Source organism: Blastocystis hominis (genome assembly GCF_000151665.1).
Source record: "Blastocystis hominis, Singapore isolate B (sub-type 7) whole genome shotgun sequence assembly, scaffold_14".
Classification (NCBI taxonomy): Eukaryota; class Bigyra; order Opalinata; family Blastocystidae; genus Blastocystis; species Blastocystis hominis.
Genome location: NW_013171821.1, coordinates 52981 through 68223, shown reverse-complemented (window position 1 = coordinate 68223; position 15243 = coordinate 52981). Strand labels below are relative to the sequence as shown.

Sequence of the window (15243 nt, the reverse complement as noted above, 5' to 3'; positions counted from 1 at the left end):
GAATCATCATTATAATCGCCATGGAAGCAACAGAAGGATTGCGAAAGCAAGTGGAAGAACAGGGAAATGTCGTGCGTGAACTGAAGACAAATAAAGCCCCCAAAGAGGAGATTTCTGCCGCGTTGAACAAGCTCTTCTCTCTTAAGACGGAGCTGAAGGAAGCGCAGCAGCTTGAGATGGGAAATTTGCTGGAAGAGATCACCAAGCTGAAGAATGAGAATGGTGACGAAAACTTGATTAAGGAGAAGGAGGCTCGCGTCGAGCAGCTCCAGAAGTTCCTTGAGCCTCAGGAAAAGGAAAAGAAGCAAAAGGATAAGAAGGTAGGGCTTTTTGTGTTTTCTGCTGAGTATCCAGGAGGCTGGACCCTCTAAGAAGGATCTCCGAAAGCTGAAGAGAGCTGAGGAGCAGAGCCGCTCGGAGTCTGCCATTGTGCCTGCCAACGATATGTTTGGAGACTATCCTCTGTGCCAGTCTGCTGAGCGCACCGAGAGAAAGTGGACTCCGTAGTTTCTCGAGCCGAGCGTAATGTGTAGTCTGGAGGAGATTGAGAACCACATCGGCGAAGAAGTTCTGATTCGCGGCCGCGCCTTCAACGTCAACCACAAGGGCAAGTGCTGCTTCATCATTCTCCGCCAGCACGTGGACTCGGTGCAGTGCTGCCTGTTCCAGGGCGGCGCGATCTCGAAGGCGATGGTGAACTACGCGGGCAAAATCCCCAAGGAGAGCATTATCGATATCTACGGAATCGTCCAGAAGGTGGAGACGCCCATCGAGTCCGCCACGTTCAAGAACGTGGAGATCTCGGTGCAGAAAGTGTTCGTCGTGTCCCGTGTGAAGGTCGAGCTGCCCTTCCAGCTGGACTCTGCGATGCGCACCGACGCGGAGATCGCCGCCAACGAAGCGCTGGACGAGAAGGACCGCAAGTTCATCACGGTGAATCCCGATACCCGTCTGGACTACCGCTGGATCGACCTGCGAACGCCGTGCAACCAAGCGATCGTCCGTCTGAGCAGCGCGGTGTGTCTGCTCTTCCGCGAGTACCTGCTGCAGAACGACTTCGTGGAGATCCACACGCCCAAGATCAATCCCGGAACGTCGGAGGGCGGGTCGAACGTGTTCAAGTGAGCGAGGCGCGGGCGCGTGAGGCGTAGGCTGGACTATTTCGGGTCGCAGGCGTGTCTGGCGCAGTCGCCGCAGCTGTACAAGCAGATGACGACGGCGTGCGCGGATTTCGAGCGCGTGTTCGAGATCGGCCCCGTGTTCCGAGCGGAGAACTCCAACACCCACCGCCATCTGACGGAGTTCGTGGGCCTGGACATGGAGATGACGATCAAAGAGCATTACTACGAGGCCGTGAACATGATTGCCAACATGTTCGTGTACATCTTCGATGGCCTCAATGCTCGCTTCGCCAAGGAGCTCAACGCTGTGCAGGTCGAGTCTCCGGCTCTCTCTCTGATTCATAGCAGCAGCATCCCTTCACCCCGCTCGTCTACCCCAAGCAGACGCTCATTCTCTCCTACTCTGAAGGCATGCAGCTGCTGATCGACAACGGATTCGATGTGGATCCGATGGGCGATCTCAGCACGCCGATGGAGAAGCAGCTCGGCCGTCTGGTCAAGGAGAAGTACAACACCGACTTCTACATCCTCGACAAGTTCCCGCTCTCCATCCGTCCCTTCTACACGATGCCCGACCCCCACAATCCCGTCCCTTCCTTTTGATTTTCCTCATCGCTAGAAGCTCTCCAACTCCTACGATATCTTCATTCGCGGAGAGGAAATCGTGTCCGGTGCTCAGCGAATCCACGATCCCGAGCTCCTCGCCGAGCGAGCCAAGGCCTGCGGCATTTCCATCGAGTCGCTGCACGCCTATCTCCAGTCCTTCTCGCACGGAGCCTACCCGCACGCGGGCTGCGGAATCGGTCTGGAGCGTGTGGTGATGCTCTTCCTGGGACTGCCCAACATTCGCTACACCTCCATGTTCCCTCGTGATCCGAAGAGATGCAATCCTTTGAGTGTTTGTTATCGAAAACATGAGTATTCCTCTGCAAAAAAGTCGTCTGCTTGCACCAGCTTGTCCACTTCCTCGCCTTCGCCATCGGAGCCATTTGGATCCGCTTTCTCTGAGTCGGAAGAGCGCGCTTCTCGAGCTGCAGCCGTCTCGCGCATTCGGTTCAGCATCTCCAGCATTTTGGGGAGAATCGACTTGCGGTATTTGACGTCGTTAGACACTGGTCTTAAAAAAAAAACAGCAAAATGTACGATGCTCCTGGCGAAGCTTGTCTTCTTCCTCTTTTGCTACTTTTGTATACTCCATGATGTTCTTTTGACTAGAATCAAAGCCTAGAATAGCACTCACATCGTTTGTTTGCTTTCTGACAGTGGCTTGTGGGGGAAAAGAGGAATATATTGTTCACAATCCGGAAAGTACTCGACATACTACATTGAAAGACCCAATATCATTGCGTACTTTGAGCATTGACTCGTAATCTGGTTGTTCTTCGGACGTCTACTAATAATCGAAAATACGTTATCGGTACTTCTGATTTTTTGTCTCTCATTCGGAAAATCTTCATTTTCTCAAGAAAACGCGTCTACCATAAAGAATCGCAACCAAAACCTACTCGTTTTCCTTTTAATCGATTTTCCATCATTTTTTTGTGATTTGTAGAAACGAACGACTACAAATCACAAAAAAAGAGAAGGAATACAAATAACTCATATTCTTTCATCTGTTTCTTTAATCCCTCCGCTCTTGGATCATCCTCTCCGATTTTCTTCAACAATCGACGAACATCACGAACTTTGCTTTTATAAGAGTGCGATTTATCTAATTGTCATTCTCATTATCTAACGAGGACGACGTTCCATGAATAATATTTCACTTGTTTGATTCTGTAGTTTCTCTTGTCTAAACTAATGAATTTGTTGTGAATACGAAACCCTCTTGTGAGAGTCGGCACATTCCATGGGAATCATACCATACGCTTTCCTCACACTATCAATGACGCCTATTTTCGCCATATCTTCACGTATCTGTCAACAAACATGCGATTCCTTCGGAGCAGGATGGAATTCAATCAAGTAATTTCCAGACTTCTTCACCAACGGAAGCAACAATCGGAAGTAAAAGTCCCTCGCCGCAGCCGGAACGTCTCTCATCATCACGCAGCACGTCCAATAATCCATTGCCGTATAGGCAATATGCATGTAATCGCGTTGAAGTCCTTTCCGAATAACCCTAGCCATGTCTTCGGGCGTTGCGAAGTGTCCAGGCATGTTCCGAATGATTGGAACGTTCGTCATCGGCGTGTCCACCGCTGCAGGAACGATTACACTCACAAACACGTTGTAGTCTCGCATGATCCAACGGAGAGCTTCGCCGTAGCTCATCACGGCGACTTTAGAGGAACTGTAGAGTGGATTCATGGGCTCGCTGCACAAGCCGGCGGTGGAGGAAACAATTCCGATTTGTCCGGCACGACGAGCTTGCATACGAGAAAGAAGGGGGAAGATCGTGTTAAAAACACCATCTACATTGGTAGAAAAGATTTCTGTTGTCACCTAGTTATGAGAAAAAACATATAAATTACTGTGGCAATGTCCTCAGTTCTTCCACAATCAGGAATCATAACTGCTGCATTTGCAATAACTAAGTCGATCTATAATTAAACAGATAATGTAAGAAGAACAGGTGATTCATCATCCGCCTTAGTAATAAGCTCATTCATTTTGTCCTTATCACGAACATCGCACTGCAGCACAAAAACCTTACTACCCTTATCTGAGCAGATTTTCTCGACTTCCTCCAGTCTTTTTTTATCTCTTCCCATCAAATATAAAGTCGTATCCTAAATCTAATGAGAGACAACTGAAATGAACAGGAGATGCATATTCAATAGCAGTAGCTTTTCCTATACCCGAACTTGCACCGGTGATGAGAATCCTGTGTGGAACAGGAACTTTCTTACATGCAAAGTAATCGTACACATAGCCAACAAGAACGATACAAAAATAGATTGGCCATAGGATAATACTCGCTATCCACTCAAAAAGAAAACCAATGGGATTCATTTACAAATAATATGTAGTTTTCTTTTCTGAAATAAATATTCGTGGATTAGCTGATGTGGTCATCGTGTTTTATTAAGTATACACAAATAGCGTAGCAATTAAGTGTTCCAGTTTATATAATCATATTACTATTTGCTCTATGAAAAGCTCTGAAGACAATATACTCTGATTTAATTTAAATAGATTAGTGCGAGAATGCGTGGAATTTCACGAGTAGTCAGAAGAAAACAACCACAAAGCGAGAAAGAAATAGTACTAAAAACAAACATAATCGATATTTATTTAATTATCTTTGGCTGACCCATTTTCAAATCAATACTTTCTTGAGCTATAAGACCTTAACCAAATAGTTCTCCGCTTACATTTCCATTCTTATTACCAAATAGTCCTCCACTCATAGTAAATGATGGAGCTGGGGGTTGAGGAGCTTCACTGTTCTTATTTTCATTCTTATTACCAAATAGTCCTCCGCTTACATTTCCATTCTCGTTCTTAGTATTGCCAAATAGTCCTCCGCTCACATTTCCATTCTTATTACCAAATAATCCTCCACTCACATTTCCATTCTCGTTCTTATTGCCAAATAATCCTCCACCCATGCTAAATGATGGAGCTGGAGGTTGAGGAGCTTCACTGTTCTTATTTTCATTATCGTTCTTATTACCAAATAGTCCTCCACTCATAGTAAATGATGGAGCTGGAGGTTGAGGAGCTTCAATACTTTCACCTTCATCTACATTTCCTTTTCCATTTTCATTCTTAGTATTGCCAAATAATCCTCCACTCACGGCAAATGATGGAGCTGGAGGTTGAGGAGCTTCACTGTTCTCCGTCTTGTTCTTATTACTAAATAGTCCTCCACTTACATTTCCATTATCGTTCTTATTACTAAATAGTCCTCCACCAACATTGAATGATGGAGCTGGAGGTTGAGGAGCTTCACTGTTCTTATTTCCATTATCGTTCTTATTACCAAATAGTCCTCCACCAACATTGAATGATGGAGCAGGAGGTTGAGGAGCTTCATTCTTTCCATTCTCGTTCTTATTACTAAATAATCCTCCGCTTACATTTCCATTCTCTTTCTTAGTATTGCCAAATAATCCTCCACCCATGCTAAATGATGGAGCTGGAGGTTGAGGAGCTTCACTGTTCTCCGTCTTGTTCTTATTACTAAATAGTCCTCCGCTTACATTTCCATTCTCGTTCTTAGTATTGCCAAATAATCCTCCACCCATGCTAAATGATGGAGCTGGAGGTTGAGGAGCTTCACTGTTCTTATTTCCATTATCGTTCTTATTACTAAATAATCCTCCGCTTACATTTCCATTATCGTTCTTATTACTAAATAGTCCTCCGCTTACATTTCCATTATCGTTCTTATTACTAAATAATCCTCCACTCATAGTAAATGATGGAGCTGGAGGTTGAGGAGCTTCATTCTTTCCATTCTCGTTCTTATTGCCAAATAGTCCTCCACCCATGGTAAATGATGGAGCTGGAGGTTGAGGAGCTTCATTCTTTCCATTCTCGTTCTTATTACCAAATAGTTCTCCGCTTACATTTCCATTCTTATTACTAAATAGTCCTCCACCCATGCTAAATGATGGAGCTGGAGGTTGAGGAGCTTCACTGTTCTTATTTTCATTCTTATTACCAAATAATCCTCCACCAACATTGAATGATGGAGCTGGAGGTTGAGGAGCTTCACTGTTCTCCGTCTTGTTCTTATTACTAAATAATCCTCCGCTTACATTTCCATTCTCTTTCTTAGTATTGCCAAATAGTCCTCCACCCATGCTAAATGATGGAGCAGGAGGTTGAGGAGCTTCACTGTTCTCCGTCTTGTTCTTATTACCAAATAATCCTCCACCAACATTGAATGATGGAGCTGGAGGTTGAGGAGCTTCATTCTTTCCATTCTCGTTCTTATTGCCAAATAGTCCTCCACCCATGGTAAATGATGGAGCTGGAGGTTGAGGAGCTTCACTGTTCTTATTTTCATTCTTATTACCAAATAGTCCTCCGCTTACATTTCCATTCTCGTTCTTAGTATTGCCAAATAGTCCTCCGCTCACATTTCCATTCTTATTACCAAATAATCCTCCACTCACATTTCCATTCTCGTTCTTATTGCCAAATAATCCTCCACCCATGCTAAATGATGGAGCTGGAGGTTGAGGAGCTTCACTGTTCTTATTTTCATTATCGTTCTTATTACCAAATAGTCCTCCACTCATAGTAAATGATGGAGCTGGAGGTTGAGGAGCTTCAATACTTTCACCTTCATCTACATTTCCTTTTCCATTTTCATTCTTAGTATTGCCAAATAATCCTCCACTCACGGCAAATGATGGAGCTGGAGGTTGAGGAGCTTCATTCTTTCCATTCTCGTTCTTAGTATTGCCAAATAGTCCTCCGCTTACATTTCCATTATCGTTCTTAGTATTACCAAATAGTCCTCCACTCACATTGAATGATGGAGCAGAAGGTTGAGGAGCTTCACTGTTCTTATTTTCATTATCGTTCTTATTTTCATTCTCGTTCTTAGTATTGCCAAATAATCCTCCACCCATGCTAAATGATGGAGCTGGAGGTTGAGGAGCTTCACTGTTCTTATTTCCATTATCGTTCTTATTACTAAATAGTCCTCCGCTTACATTTCCATTATCGTTCTTATTACTAAATAGTCCTCCGCTTACATTTCCATTATCGTTCTTATTACTAAATAATCCTCCACTCATAGTAAATGATGGAGCTGGAGGTTGAGGAGCTTCATTCTTTCCATTCTCGTTTTGTATATTGCCAAATAGTCCTCCACCCATGGTAAATGATGGAGCTGGAGGTTGAGGAGCTTCATTCTTTCCATTCTCGTTCTTATTACTAAATAGTCCTCCGCTTACATTTCCATTCTTATTACCAAATAGTCCTCCACCCATGGTAAATGATGGAGCTGGAGGTTGAGGAGCTTCACTGTTCTTATTTTCATTCTTATTACCAAATAGTCCTCCACCAACATTGAATGATGGAGCTGGAGGTTGAGGAGCTTCACTGTTCTTATTTCCATTATCGTTCTTATTACCAAATAGTCCTCCACCAACATTGAATGATGGAGCAGGAGGTTGAGGAGCTTCATTCTTTCCATTCTCGTTCTTATTACTAAATAATCCTCCGCTTACATTTCCATTCTCTTTCTTAGTATTGCCAAATAATCCTCCACCCATGCTAAATGATGGAGCTGGAGGTTGAGGAGCTTCACTGTTCTCCGTCTTGTTCTTATTACTAAATAGTCCTCCGCTTACATTTCCATTCTCGTTCTTAGTATTGCCAAATAATCCTCCACCCATGCTAAATGATGGAGCTGGAGGTTGAGGAGCTTCACTGTTCTTATTTCCATTATCGTTCTTATTACTAAATAATCCTCCGCTTACATTTCCATTATCGTTCTTATTACTAAATAGTCCTCCGCTTACATTTCCATTATCGTTCTTATTACTAAATAATCCTCCACTCATAGTAAATGATGGAGCTGGAGGTTGAGGAGCTTCATTCTTTCCATTCTCGTTCTTATTGCCAAATAGTCCTCCACCCATGGTAAATGATGGAGCTGGAGGTTGAGGAGCTTCATTCTTTCCATTCTCGTTCTTATTACCAAATAGTTCTCCGCTTACATTTCCATTCTTATTACTAAATAGTCCTCCACCCATGCTAAATGATGGAGCTGGAGGTTGAGGAGCTTCACTGTTCTTATTTTCATTCTTATTACCAAATAATCCTCCAAATACATCTCCACCAACATTAAATGATGGAGCTGGAGGATGAGGAACTTCACTGTTCTCCGTCTTGTTCTTATTACTAAATAATCCTCCACTTACATTTCCATTATCGTTCTTATTACTAAATAGTCCTCCACCAACATTGAATGATGGAGCAGGAGGTTGAGGAGCTTCATTCTTTCCATTCTCGTTCTTATTACCAAATAGTCCTCCACCAACATTAAATGATGGAGCTGGAGGTTGAGGAGCTTCGCTGTTCTCATTCTCATTCTTAGTATTACCAAATAGTCCTCCACCAACATTGAATGAAGAATTAGAGGGTTGTGAAGTGTCCCTAACTTCAGATGTATCATAATCTGAATTTACAGAATTAGTATCCATTACATCATCAATTATTTTGCTGGTATTTATATCACTCATATGTGAACAGCACTGCATAATCTGACCGACAGTATTAAGTTCAGAGGTGATTACACTTTTATACGATGTAGTAGGAGCATCTAAAATATCCTTCACAATGTGTTTAGTCTCATCTATCATTTTGTTTAATTGTGTCGCCAAATTCAATGTACTTGAGTAAGAATCTATAATTTCTTCGCATTTCAAGTGGCGGTTAATTACAGAATCAGGAACAATTTCAGTCACCTCAAATTCCCTATACCTTTCTCTAAACAGCTGCCGAAGATTATCACTTCTTTTCTTTATATTCAACTCTGGAGAACTAAACTGGGCTATATCTCTTTGTTGTTGTCGATGAAGTTCTGCTATCAGCTGATTTAGCTTTGTACTAACTTCTCTATGCCTTATTAATTAGTTCAAGAAATACTCTCCTAATTTAGACGTTTCTTCAAGAGGATACAAATTTACTCTTTCTGCACACATCTGGGCTTTTCTGTTCTGATATGAATTTAAGTAATCAGCAAAGTAGTTCAACTTCCATTCAAACATTTCTATTTTTTTCTTTAATTCATGGAGAGATTGAATATCATAACTAGAATTTCGTTTCGATAAGTATTTCTGCAATCGCTTCAAATTCATTTCTTTTAAGGAACTAAACTGAGCATTGAAGTGTAGTAGAATTTCTTGAATACTTCGAAGTTGAGAAGCAACCGAAGAGATGTAATTATCTTCAATTGACAAGCAAGTTTGAGTTAGTAGAGTTGACTTATGTATTTTAGTAAAATCAAAGCGAGGAATTGAAATGGAACCATTTGCTTCGGAAATACTGTTAACGAATTGATTACAATACGAAATAAGTAATCTTAATGTCACAGGCAGATCATGCCCAACAACATCAACAATTTGTTGGCTTGTGTCATCACTATCCGAATATTCAGAAACAGAATAATCATAGGTATCAGGTGAAGATGATTCTTCGGAATCAGTATGACTAGATTCGACCGAAAAATCAATCTGCGATAGATAATAAGAACTACTTTCACTATTATTAGATTGATCAGATAAACCATCAAAAGCGAGACACTTGTTAAGCCCATTCTCATTAAGCAATATATTCATTGGTTTATTAACTTCTTCACCATTCTCATCATTTTTTCCTCTATTCTCTTCATTCTCTACATTCTCTTCATTTCTTTCTTCTTCTTCTCTGATTTCTACATTCTCTTCGTTCTCTATATCCTCTTCGTTCTCTTCGTTCTCTACATTCTCTTCATTTCTTTCTTCTTCTTCTCTGATTTCCGCAGTCTCTTCGTTCTCTATATCCTCTGCATTCTCTTCGTTCTCTACATTCTCTTCATTTCTTTCTTCTTCTTCTCTGATTTCCGCAGTCTCTTCATTCTCTTCATTCTCTTCATTTCCTTCATTCTCTTCGTTCTCTTCATTCTCTTCATTTCTTTCTTCTTCTTCTCTGATTTCCGCAGTCTCTTCATTCTCTTCATTCTCTTCATTTCCTTCATTCTCTTCGTTCTCTACATTCTCTTCATTTCTTTCTTCTTCTTCTCTGATTTCCGCAGTCTCTTCGTTCTCTTCGTTCTCTACATTCTCTTCGTTCTCTACATTCTCTTCATTTCTTTCTTCTTCTTCTCTGATTTCCGCAGTCTCTTCGTTCTCTTCGTTCTCTACATTCTCTTCATTCTCTTCATTCTCTTCATTTCTTTCTTCTTCTTCTCTGATTTCCGCAGTCTCTTCGTTCTCTTCATTTTCTTCATTCTCTTCGTTCTCTACATTCTCTTCAATCTCTACATTTCTTTCTTCTTCGTTCTCTTCATTCTCTTCATTCTCTTCATTCTCTTCATTCTCTTCATTTCTTTCTTCTTCTCTGATTTCCACATTCTCTACATTCTTTACATTCTCTTCATTTCTTTCTTCTTCATTCTCTTCATTTCCTTCATTCTCTGCATTTCTTTCTTCTTCATTCTCTTCATTCTCTTCATTCTCTTCATTCTCTTCATTCTCTTCATTCTCTTCATTCTCTTCATTCTCTTCATTCTCTACATTTCTTTCTTCTTCGTTGTCTATATTCTCTTCATTTCTTTCTTCTTCGGTCTCTACATTCTCTTCATTCTCTTCATTCTCTTCATTCTCTATATTCTCTTCATTCTCTTCGTTCTCTTCGTTCTGTGCATTTATTTCTTCTTCTTCTCTGATTTCTACATTCTCTACATTCTCTTCGTTCTCTTCATTCTCTTCATTTCTTTCTTCTTCTCTGATTTCCACATTCTCTACATTCTCTACATTCTCTACATTCTCTACATTTCTTTCTTCTTCATTCTCTTCATTTCTTTCTTCTTCGTTCTCTTCATTCTCTACATTTCTTTCTTCTTCGTTCTCTGCATTCTCTTCATTCTCTTCATTCTCTTCATTTCTTTCTTCTTCGTTCTCTTCATTCTCTTCATTCTCTACATTCTCTACATTTCTTTCTTCTTCTCTGATTTCTACATTCTCTACATTTCTTTCTTCTTCATTCTCTACATTCTCTTTATTTCTTTCTTCTTCATTCTCTTCATTTTCTTCTTCTTCTCTGATTTCTACATTCTCTACATTCTCTTCATTCTCTTCATTTCTTTCTTCTTCGTTCTCTTCATTCTCTATATTCTCTTCATTCTCTACATTTCTTTCTTCTTCTTCTCTGATTTCCACATTCTCAACAATCTCTATATTGTTTTCATGCTTTTCTTTTTCCACATTGACACTTATTTCTGTAGAAGCATCAGTTTCAATTGCTTTATCTTCATATACTACCCAAATAGGTCGATCACTACGAACACTAGAGTTCATAAAACTGCCTTGTTCATTTCCCTCATAACTATCACTCTTGATACTTGGAATACTATTTATACTACTTTTCTTATTTAAATTAATATTAACAATTGGAGAAAGAGTTATAGGTTGGGATTTTCCAAAATTCTCTTCACCCATGTTATTTGATACTTGAGCACTGCTTTCAAGTCCATGATATTGTGTACCAGCATTGAAATTAGTGTCCTTGCCTTCAGATGCATCACCTTCAGGAGGTTGCTCTTGAAAATCAAATTTAATGGGATCATTTGGCTCATTTATCTCTTCTCCATTCAGACTAAGCATTTTGACTATATGCCAAAGAAAAACTAAGTCATTAAACTTTGCATACTGCATTATTTATACCATGCTTGTTATTTGTATTTTCAAATTTATCATTTGGTGTATATCATACAAGTCGATGACTAATGGGTCTATTCCTATCAATGGTTTATATTGCGCTGTTAAACTCTAAAACATTGTGAAACACCTTAAAAATGGATCAATGCTACATAATTCTAGAAACCTTTTTGTCCCCTATTGTTTGTACATAAAAAGGTCGAATATTCGGTGTGACGACATACACTAAACGAGTGGAATACAAATAGTATTCACATATTATTACTGGTGGAAATGTTTGTTTCGCAGTCCGAGGCTGTTTCTTTACTTTTGGCAGTTCTTACTATGATCACATGGGGTACGAACAAGATTGCAGTCAAGTATTTGACCTATCCTGTTTCCCTGTATACGATCGATTTCTTTGTGTTCGTTTTTATATTCCACACCATCCTGAGTCTCACTTTGGGTGCTAAGTGGTTCCCTCCGAATAATGAGGATACGTTTGTCAATATTATTGAGATATTTAAGCAGGGAGTAGTCTTGTTTTGTCTTTGTTATGTTTAGCCCGCGATGGCTTGGTATAAGATTGGTGGACCTTTCCTTGCTGGAGCTACCACTATGGGTTTCACTTTAATTATGTTCGTTCTTGTTGACGGATACGGCCTCACGAGTGCTATCCCTCTTCTCTTTGGTTCTTCTATGCTGCTTGGAGTCATCATTACTTATTTCATGCAGAGAATTGGAAACGTATATCTTATTTTCTCTGGAGTTGGTGTGCTCTTTGTGGCTGTGGTCTTGAACACCATTTCTTCCAAGTAAGTTCTTGTTGTATGCGTCATGGTGTAGTATGAATCAGAAGTGTCAGCGAAAGAGAGAGGAAGAGGCCTCCCTGCTGGCTAATGCTGTTGATAACCAGCCTATGTCCAGTCAAACTATTTCTAAGGCTCCTGCTACCACTGAGGCTGCTCCTGCTGAAGCTGCTCCTGCTACTACTGAGGCCGCTCCTGCTCCTGCTCCTGCTCCTGCGGAAGCTGCTCCTGCTACCACTGATGTGTCTGTGCCTGTGCCCGAACAACCGAAAAAGCTGGTAGGGCGCCTTGCCTTCCCTTGATTCGCAGCTCTCCATGCGTTCATTCATCATTCTGGGTATTTCCGCGGCCGTGTGCGATGTGTTCTACGCTCCCTGCACAGCTATGGGATCCAAAGCCCCCATTCCCCTTTCTCCCTATGTAGACTCATTGGATTGGCTTCTCATGGACAGGGAATCTTCCAGGTGGTCAGTTTCGCCTCGATGATCACGGTGTTCCCCTTCGCCTAGTTTGCTTTGGTTTCTTCTCTCACACACAGCATCGTGATGCGTCATCCGCTCCAGGGACCGAAGTGCACCTTCTCTGACTATTTCCATGCTACCTGGAAGCAGAGATGGCCTGGTTTGTCTTGAACGCTCCGTTGATGTCTAGCCATTTGGTCCGGACTCCTTCTGACGCTGGGTAACTGGGGTTATGCGAGTGCTGGAAGCAAGCTCGGCTTTGCTATTGGATATGCGTTGAGCCGTGGTACGCTGCTGGTGTCCGCTCTGCTGGGTGTGTTCGTTTACAAGGAGTACAAGGGAGCTGACTGCAAGACGTGGACAGTTCAGATCGTTTCTCTGCTCCTCTTCCTCGCCTCGATTCTTATGGAGGCCATGGCTAGTGAATAAAATAATAGGTTTGATTGATCTTGTTTTTTACTCAAACAACTCACAAACTCGATCGCTTCTTGCAATCGTTACACACAGCAAACCAAGTGCTTGACTCATGTCCACAGTTCATGCAGCAGTACGTTGTCCCAACTCCTCCCATCGTGTCCACCGTCGTCCGCCACTGCACTTGATCCGTGGCTGTATTGTAATAATACAGCTTCCCGTCAGGAGTCACATACGACAGCAGCATGCCGTTCTTCTTCGAGGGCTCAAACTTGGACTGCATCAGCAAATACGAGGACTTCTGGTACTCCTCCATTCCCTCCGCGGGTACATCCCAGCACACTTCCTTCGTCGTGGGGTTGTAATAAAACTTGTTCGACGGAATGTCGCCCACTGCGCGCACCCACGCGCCCACGCGGTCCTTCGACATCGCCTTGTACACCTCCGTGCTCGCCAACTCGCGCTTATTCCAAATCTGGCAGGGGACGCAGTACAACGTCTTGTCCACCGCGCTCTTCAAAGCATCTGCGTGCATATCCATGCACTTCGTGCAGATGCAACGCCCGCATCCACGACACAACACCGCTTTCAGCGAGTCTTTGCCAGGCTTCGACGCCTTCACAGGCGACATATCGTGCGCCGTTCGAATTTGCTCGTCGAGCTCCGCGTTGAACTCGCAGTTCTGGTTGCAAATGCTGCAAATGCGGAAGCGCTTCTGCATCTCCGCGATGGCCTTCACGATCTGGTCGTACCACTCGGTAATGGGCTTGATATTCATCAAATCCTGCGGATCGCTTCGAATCAGCTCGCAGAAGGAAACGCTCTTCTCGTAGTCTTGGATGGTAATCACGTTCTCCTCGATCTCCACGATCGAATTCACTGCACATCATCGCTATTCCCCAACACTACCGAAGTAGAAATAGTCTCGAATGTAGAGCTTCCCGTTCGTCTCCTTCCCATACAGCAGAATATCGTTGAACATATAAAACTGCATTCGCTGCTCCACTTCCGAGATCGCGTAGTTCAAATTCTACGGTCAACCCGCCCATTCACCATTACATCTTTGATTTCGCGCTTCGTGGGAACGATGCACGCGAAATATCCCTGTGGGTCAGATGGAGCCAGCGAACAAACCTTCGTTATGAACTTGCGAGCCGGTTTCACGATCGGAACATTCCCCTCCACGCGCTTTTGCAGCAAGTACAGCTCGTTTTCCTTGGTCGTTTCGACGCACGAATCCAGCTTCTCGATCTCCTTGTGGAAGATCGCGTATTGCTTGTTCAGTTCCTCTAAGCAGGGATCATCATCTAGGGTGTTCTTCAGAATGTTTCGAAAAACTAAATCGATTTGGCCTGGGTGCTTTACAATTCTATCGAAATAATCAGCTAGAGAGTTTCTATATTCCGTCTTTGTCCAGCGGCGCGATTCGACCCACTTGTAAAACGGGTCATTTGAGTTAAGCTCGTTAATATAGGTAACACTTTTCTCTGCATTTTGCATGAAGAATTTATAACTAGGATCAATCCTGACAAAAACACATACAAATGAATATATTTATTATAGGAATCCCTGATAATATTGGCCACATTTAAATTCTCGACATTTTGGAAGGTTAATTCACTCTCTTCAACCAAACCGTCTATGGTTTTAAATCCAAAGCTTCGAATGATCTCCTCTGTCGCCTTTTGAATCATATCAATCCCAAGACTCAAAAACGTGTATTCCCTTTTCATTTCCTTTTCCATTGGATTCATATAAATGTCCATCATGTTCCTATTCTTAAATACCTCCTTCAACCAATACCTCAAATTCTTTAGAAATGTGTTTTCATTCGTAATGAGCTCGCGCACATTATGAATACGATCTGTCCTCTTCTTCTTCTTCTTGTCATCCATATTTATTTAAAAACTAGAAGTTCTTATAACTTAAAATGGAAGGATTCAATTTTCTGGATTTCCGGAAGTTTGGGTGTTTTCTTTATCAAACATTTCATTCTTTACGATAAATACCAGAAACAAAAGGAGAGATCCACACAAGAAGTCCGATCCACACAAATTGAAGAATCAACGCCAGAATGTTGTAAAACACTGCCAAGTACTGCATTTGTTTTCTTTTCTGGGAAATCATCTTC

At 42.0% G+C, this 15243-nt stretch overlaps 5 protein-coding genes; 3 read left to right on the top strand and 2 right to left on the bottom strand.

Annotated features, from left to right (window-relative positions):
• Positions 1 to 20: 20 nt before the first annotated feature.
• On the top strand, positions 21 to 2349 carry GSBLH_T00001786001 (uncharacterized protein; the record flags this gene model as incomplete). The annotated part of the gene is made up of 6 exons (XM_013040248.1): positions 21 to 320; positions 355 to 503; positions 534 to 1121; positions 1152 to 1434; positions 1467 to 1709; positions 1741 to 2349. 6 exons carry the CDS (start codon positions 21 to 23, stop codon positions 2347 to 2349), a joined length of 2172 nt encoding a protein of 723 aa, XP_012895702.1.
• A 692-nt stretch (positions 2350 to 3041) lies between these two features.
• GSBLH_T00001785001 (uncharacterized protein) lies at positions 3042 to 4060 on the bottom strand (the record flags this gene model as incomplete). XM_013040247.1 has 3 exons in its annotated part: positions 3695 to 4060; positions 3596 to 3664; positions 3042 to 3566 (listed from the first exon to the last, which is right to left on the bottom strand). The coding sequence occupies exons 1-3, from the start codon at positions 3731 to 3733 to the stop codon at positions 3042 to 3044; spliced, it is 633 nt and encodes a 210-aa protein (XP_012895701.1). The 5' UTR covers positions 3734 to 4060.
• Positions 4061 to 11722: 7662 nt separating this feature from the next.
• Positions 11723 to 12723, top strand: GSBLH_T00001784001 (uncharacterized protein; the record flags this gene model as incomplete). The annotated part of the gene is made up of 4 exons (XM_013040246.1): positions 11723 to 11962; positions 11993 to 12243; positions 12275 to 12515; positions 12547 to 12723. The coding sequence occupies 4 exons, from the start codon at positions 11723 to 11725 to the stop codon at positions 12721 to 12723; spliced, it is 909 nt and encodes a 302-aa protein (XP_012895700.1).
• A 59-nt stretch (positions 12724 to 12782) lies between these two features.
• Positions 12783 to 13145, top strand: GSBLH_T00001783001 (uncharacterized protein; the record flags this gene model as incomplete). XM_013040245.1 has 2 exons in its annotated part: positions 12783 to 12858; positions 12889 to 13145. 2 exons carry the CDS (start codon positions 12783 to 12785, stop codon positions 13125 to 13127), a joined length of 315 nt encoding a protein of 104 aa, XP_012895699.1. The 3' UTR covers positions 13128 to 13145.
• Positions 13146 to 13167: 22 nt separating this feature from the next.
• On the bottom strand, positions 13168 to 14612 carry GSBLH_T00001782001 (uncharacterized protein; the record flags this gene model as incomplete). Its single annotated transcript, XM_013040244.1, has 4 exons — positions 13168 to 13991; positions 14022 to 14142; positions 14172 to 14216; positions 14247 to 14612. 4 exons carry the CDS (start codon positions 14610 to 14612, stop codon positions 13168 to 13170), a joined length of 1356 nt encoding a protein of 451 aa, XP_012895698.1.
• Between the last annotated feature and the right edge of the window lie 631 nt (positions 14613 to 15243).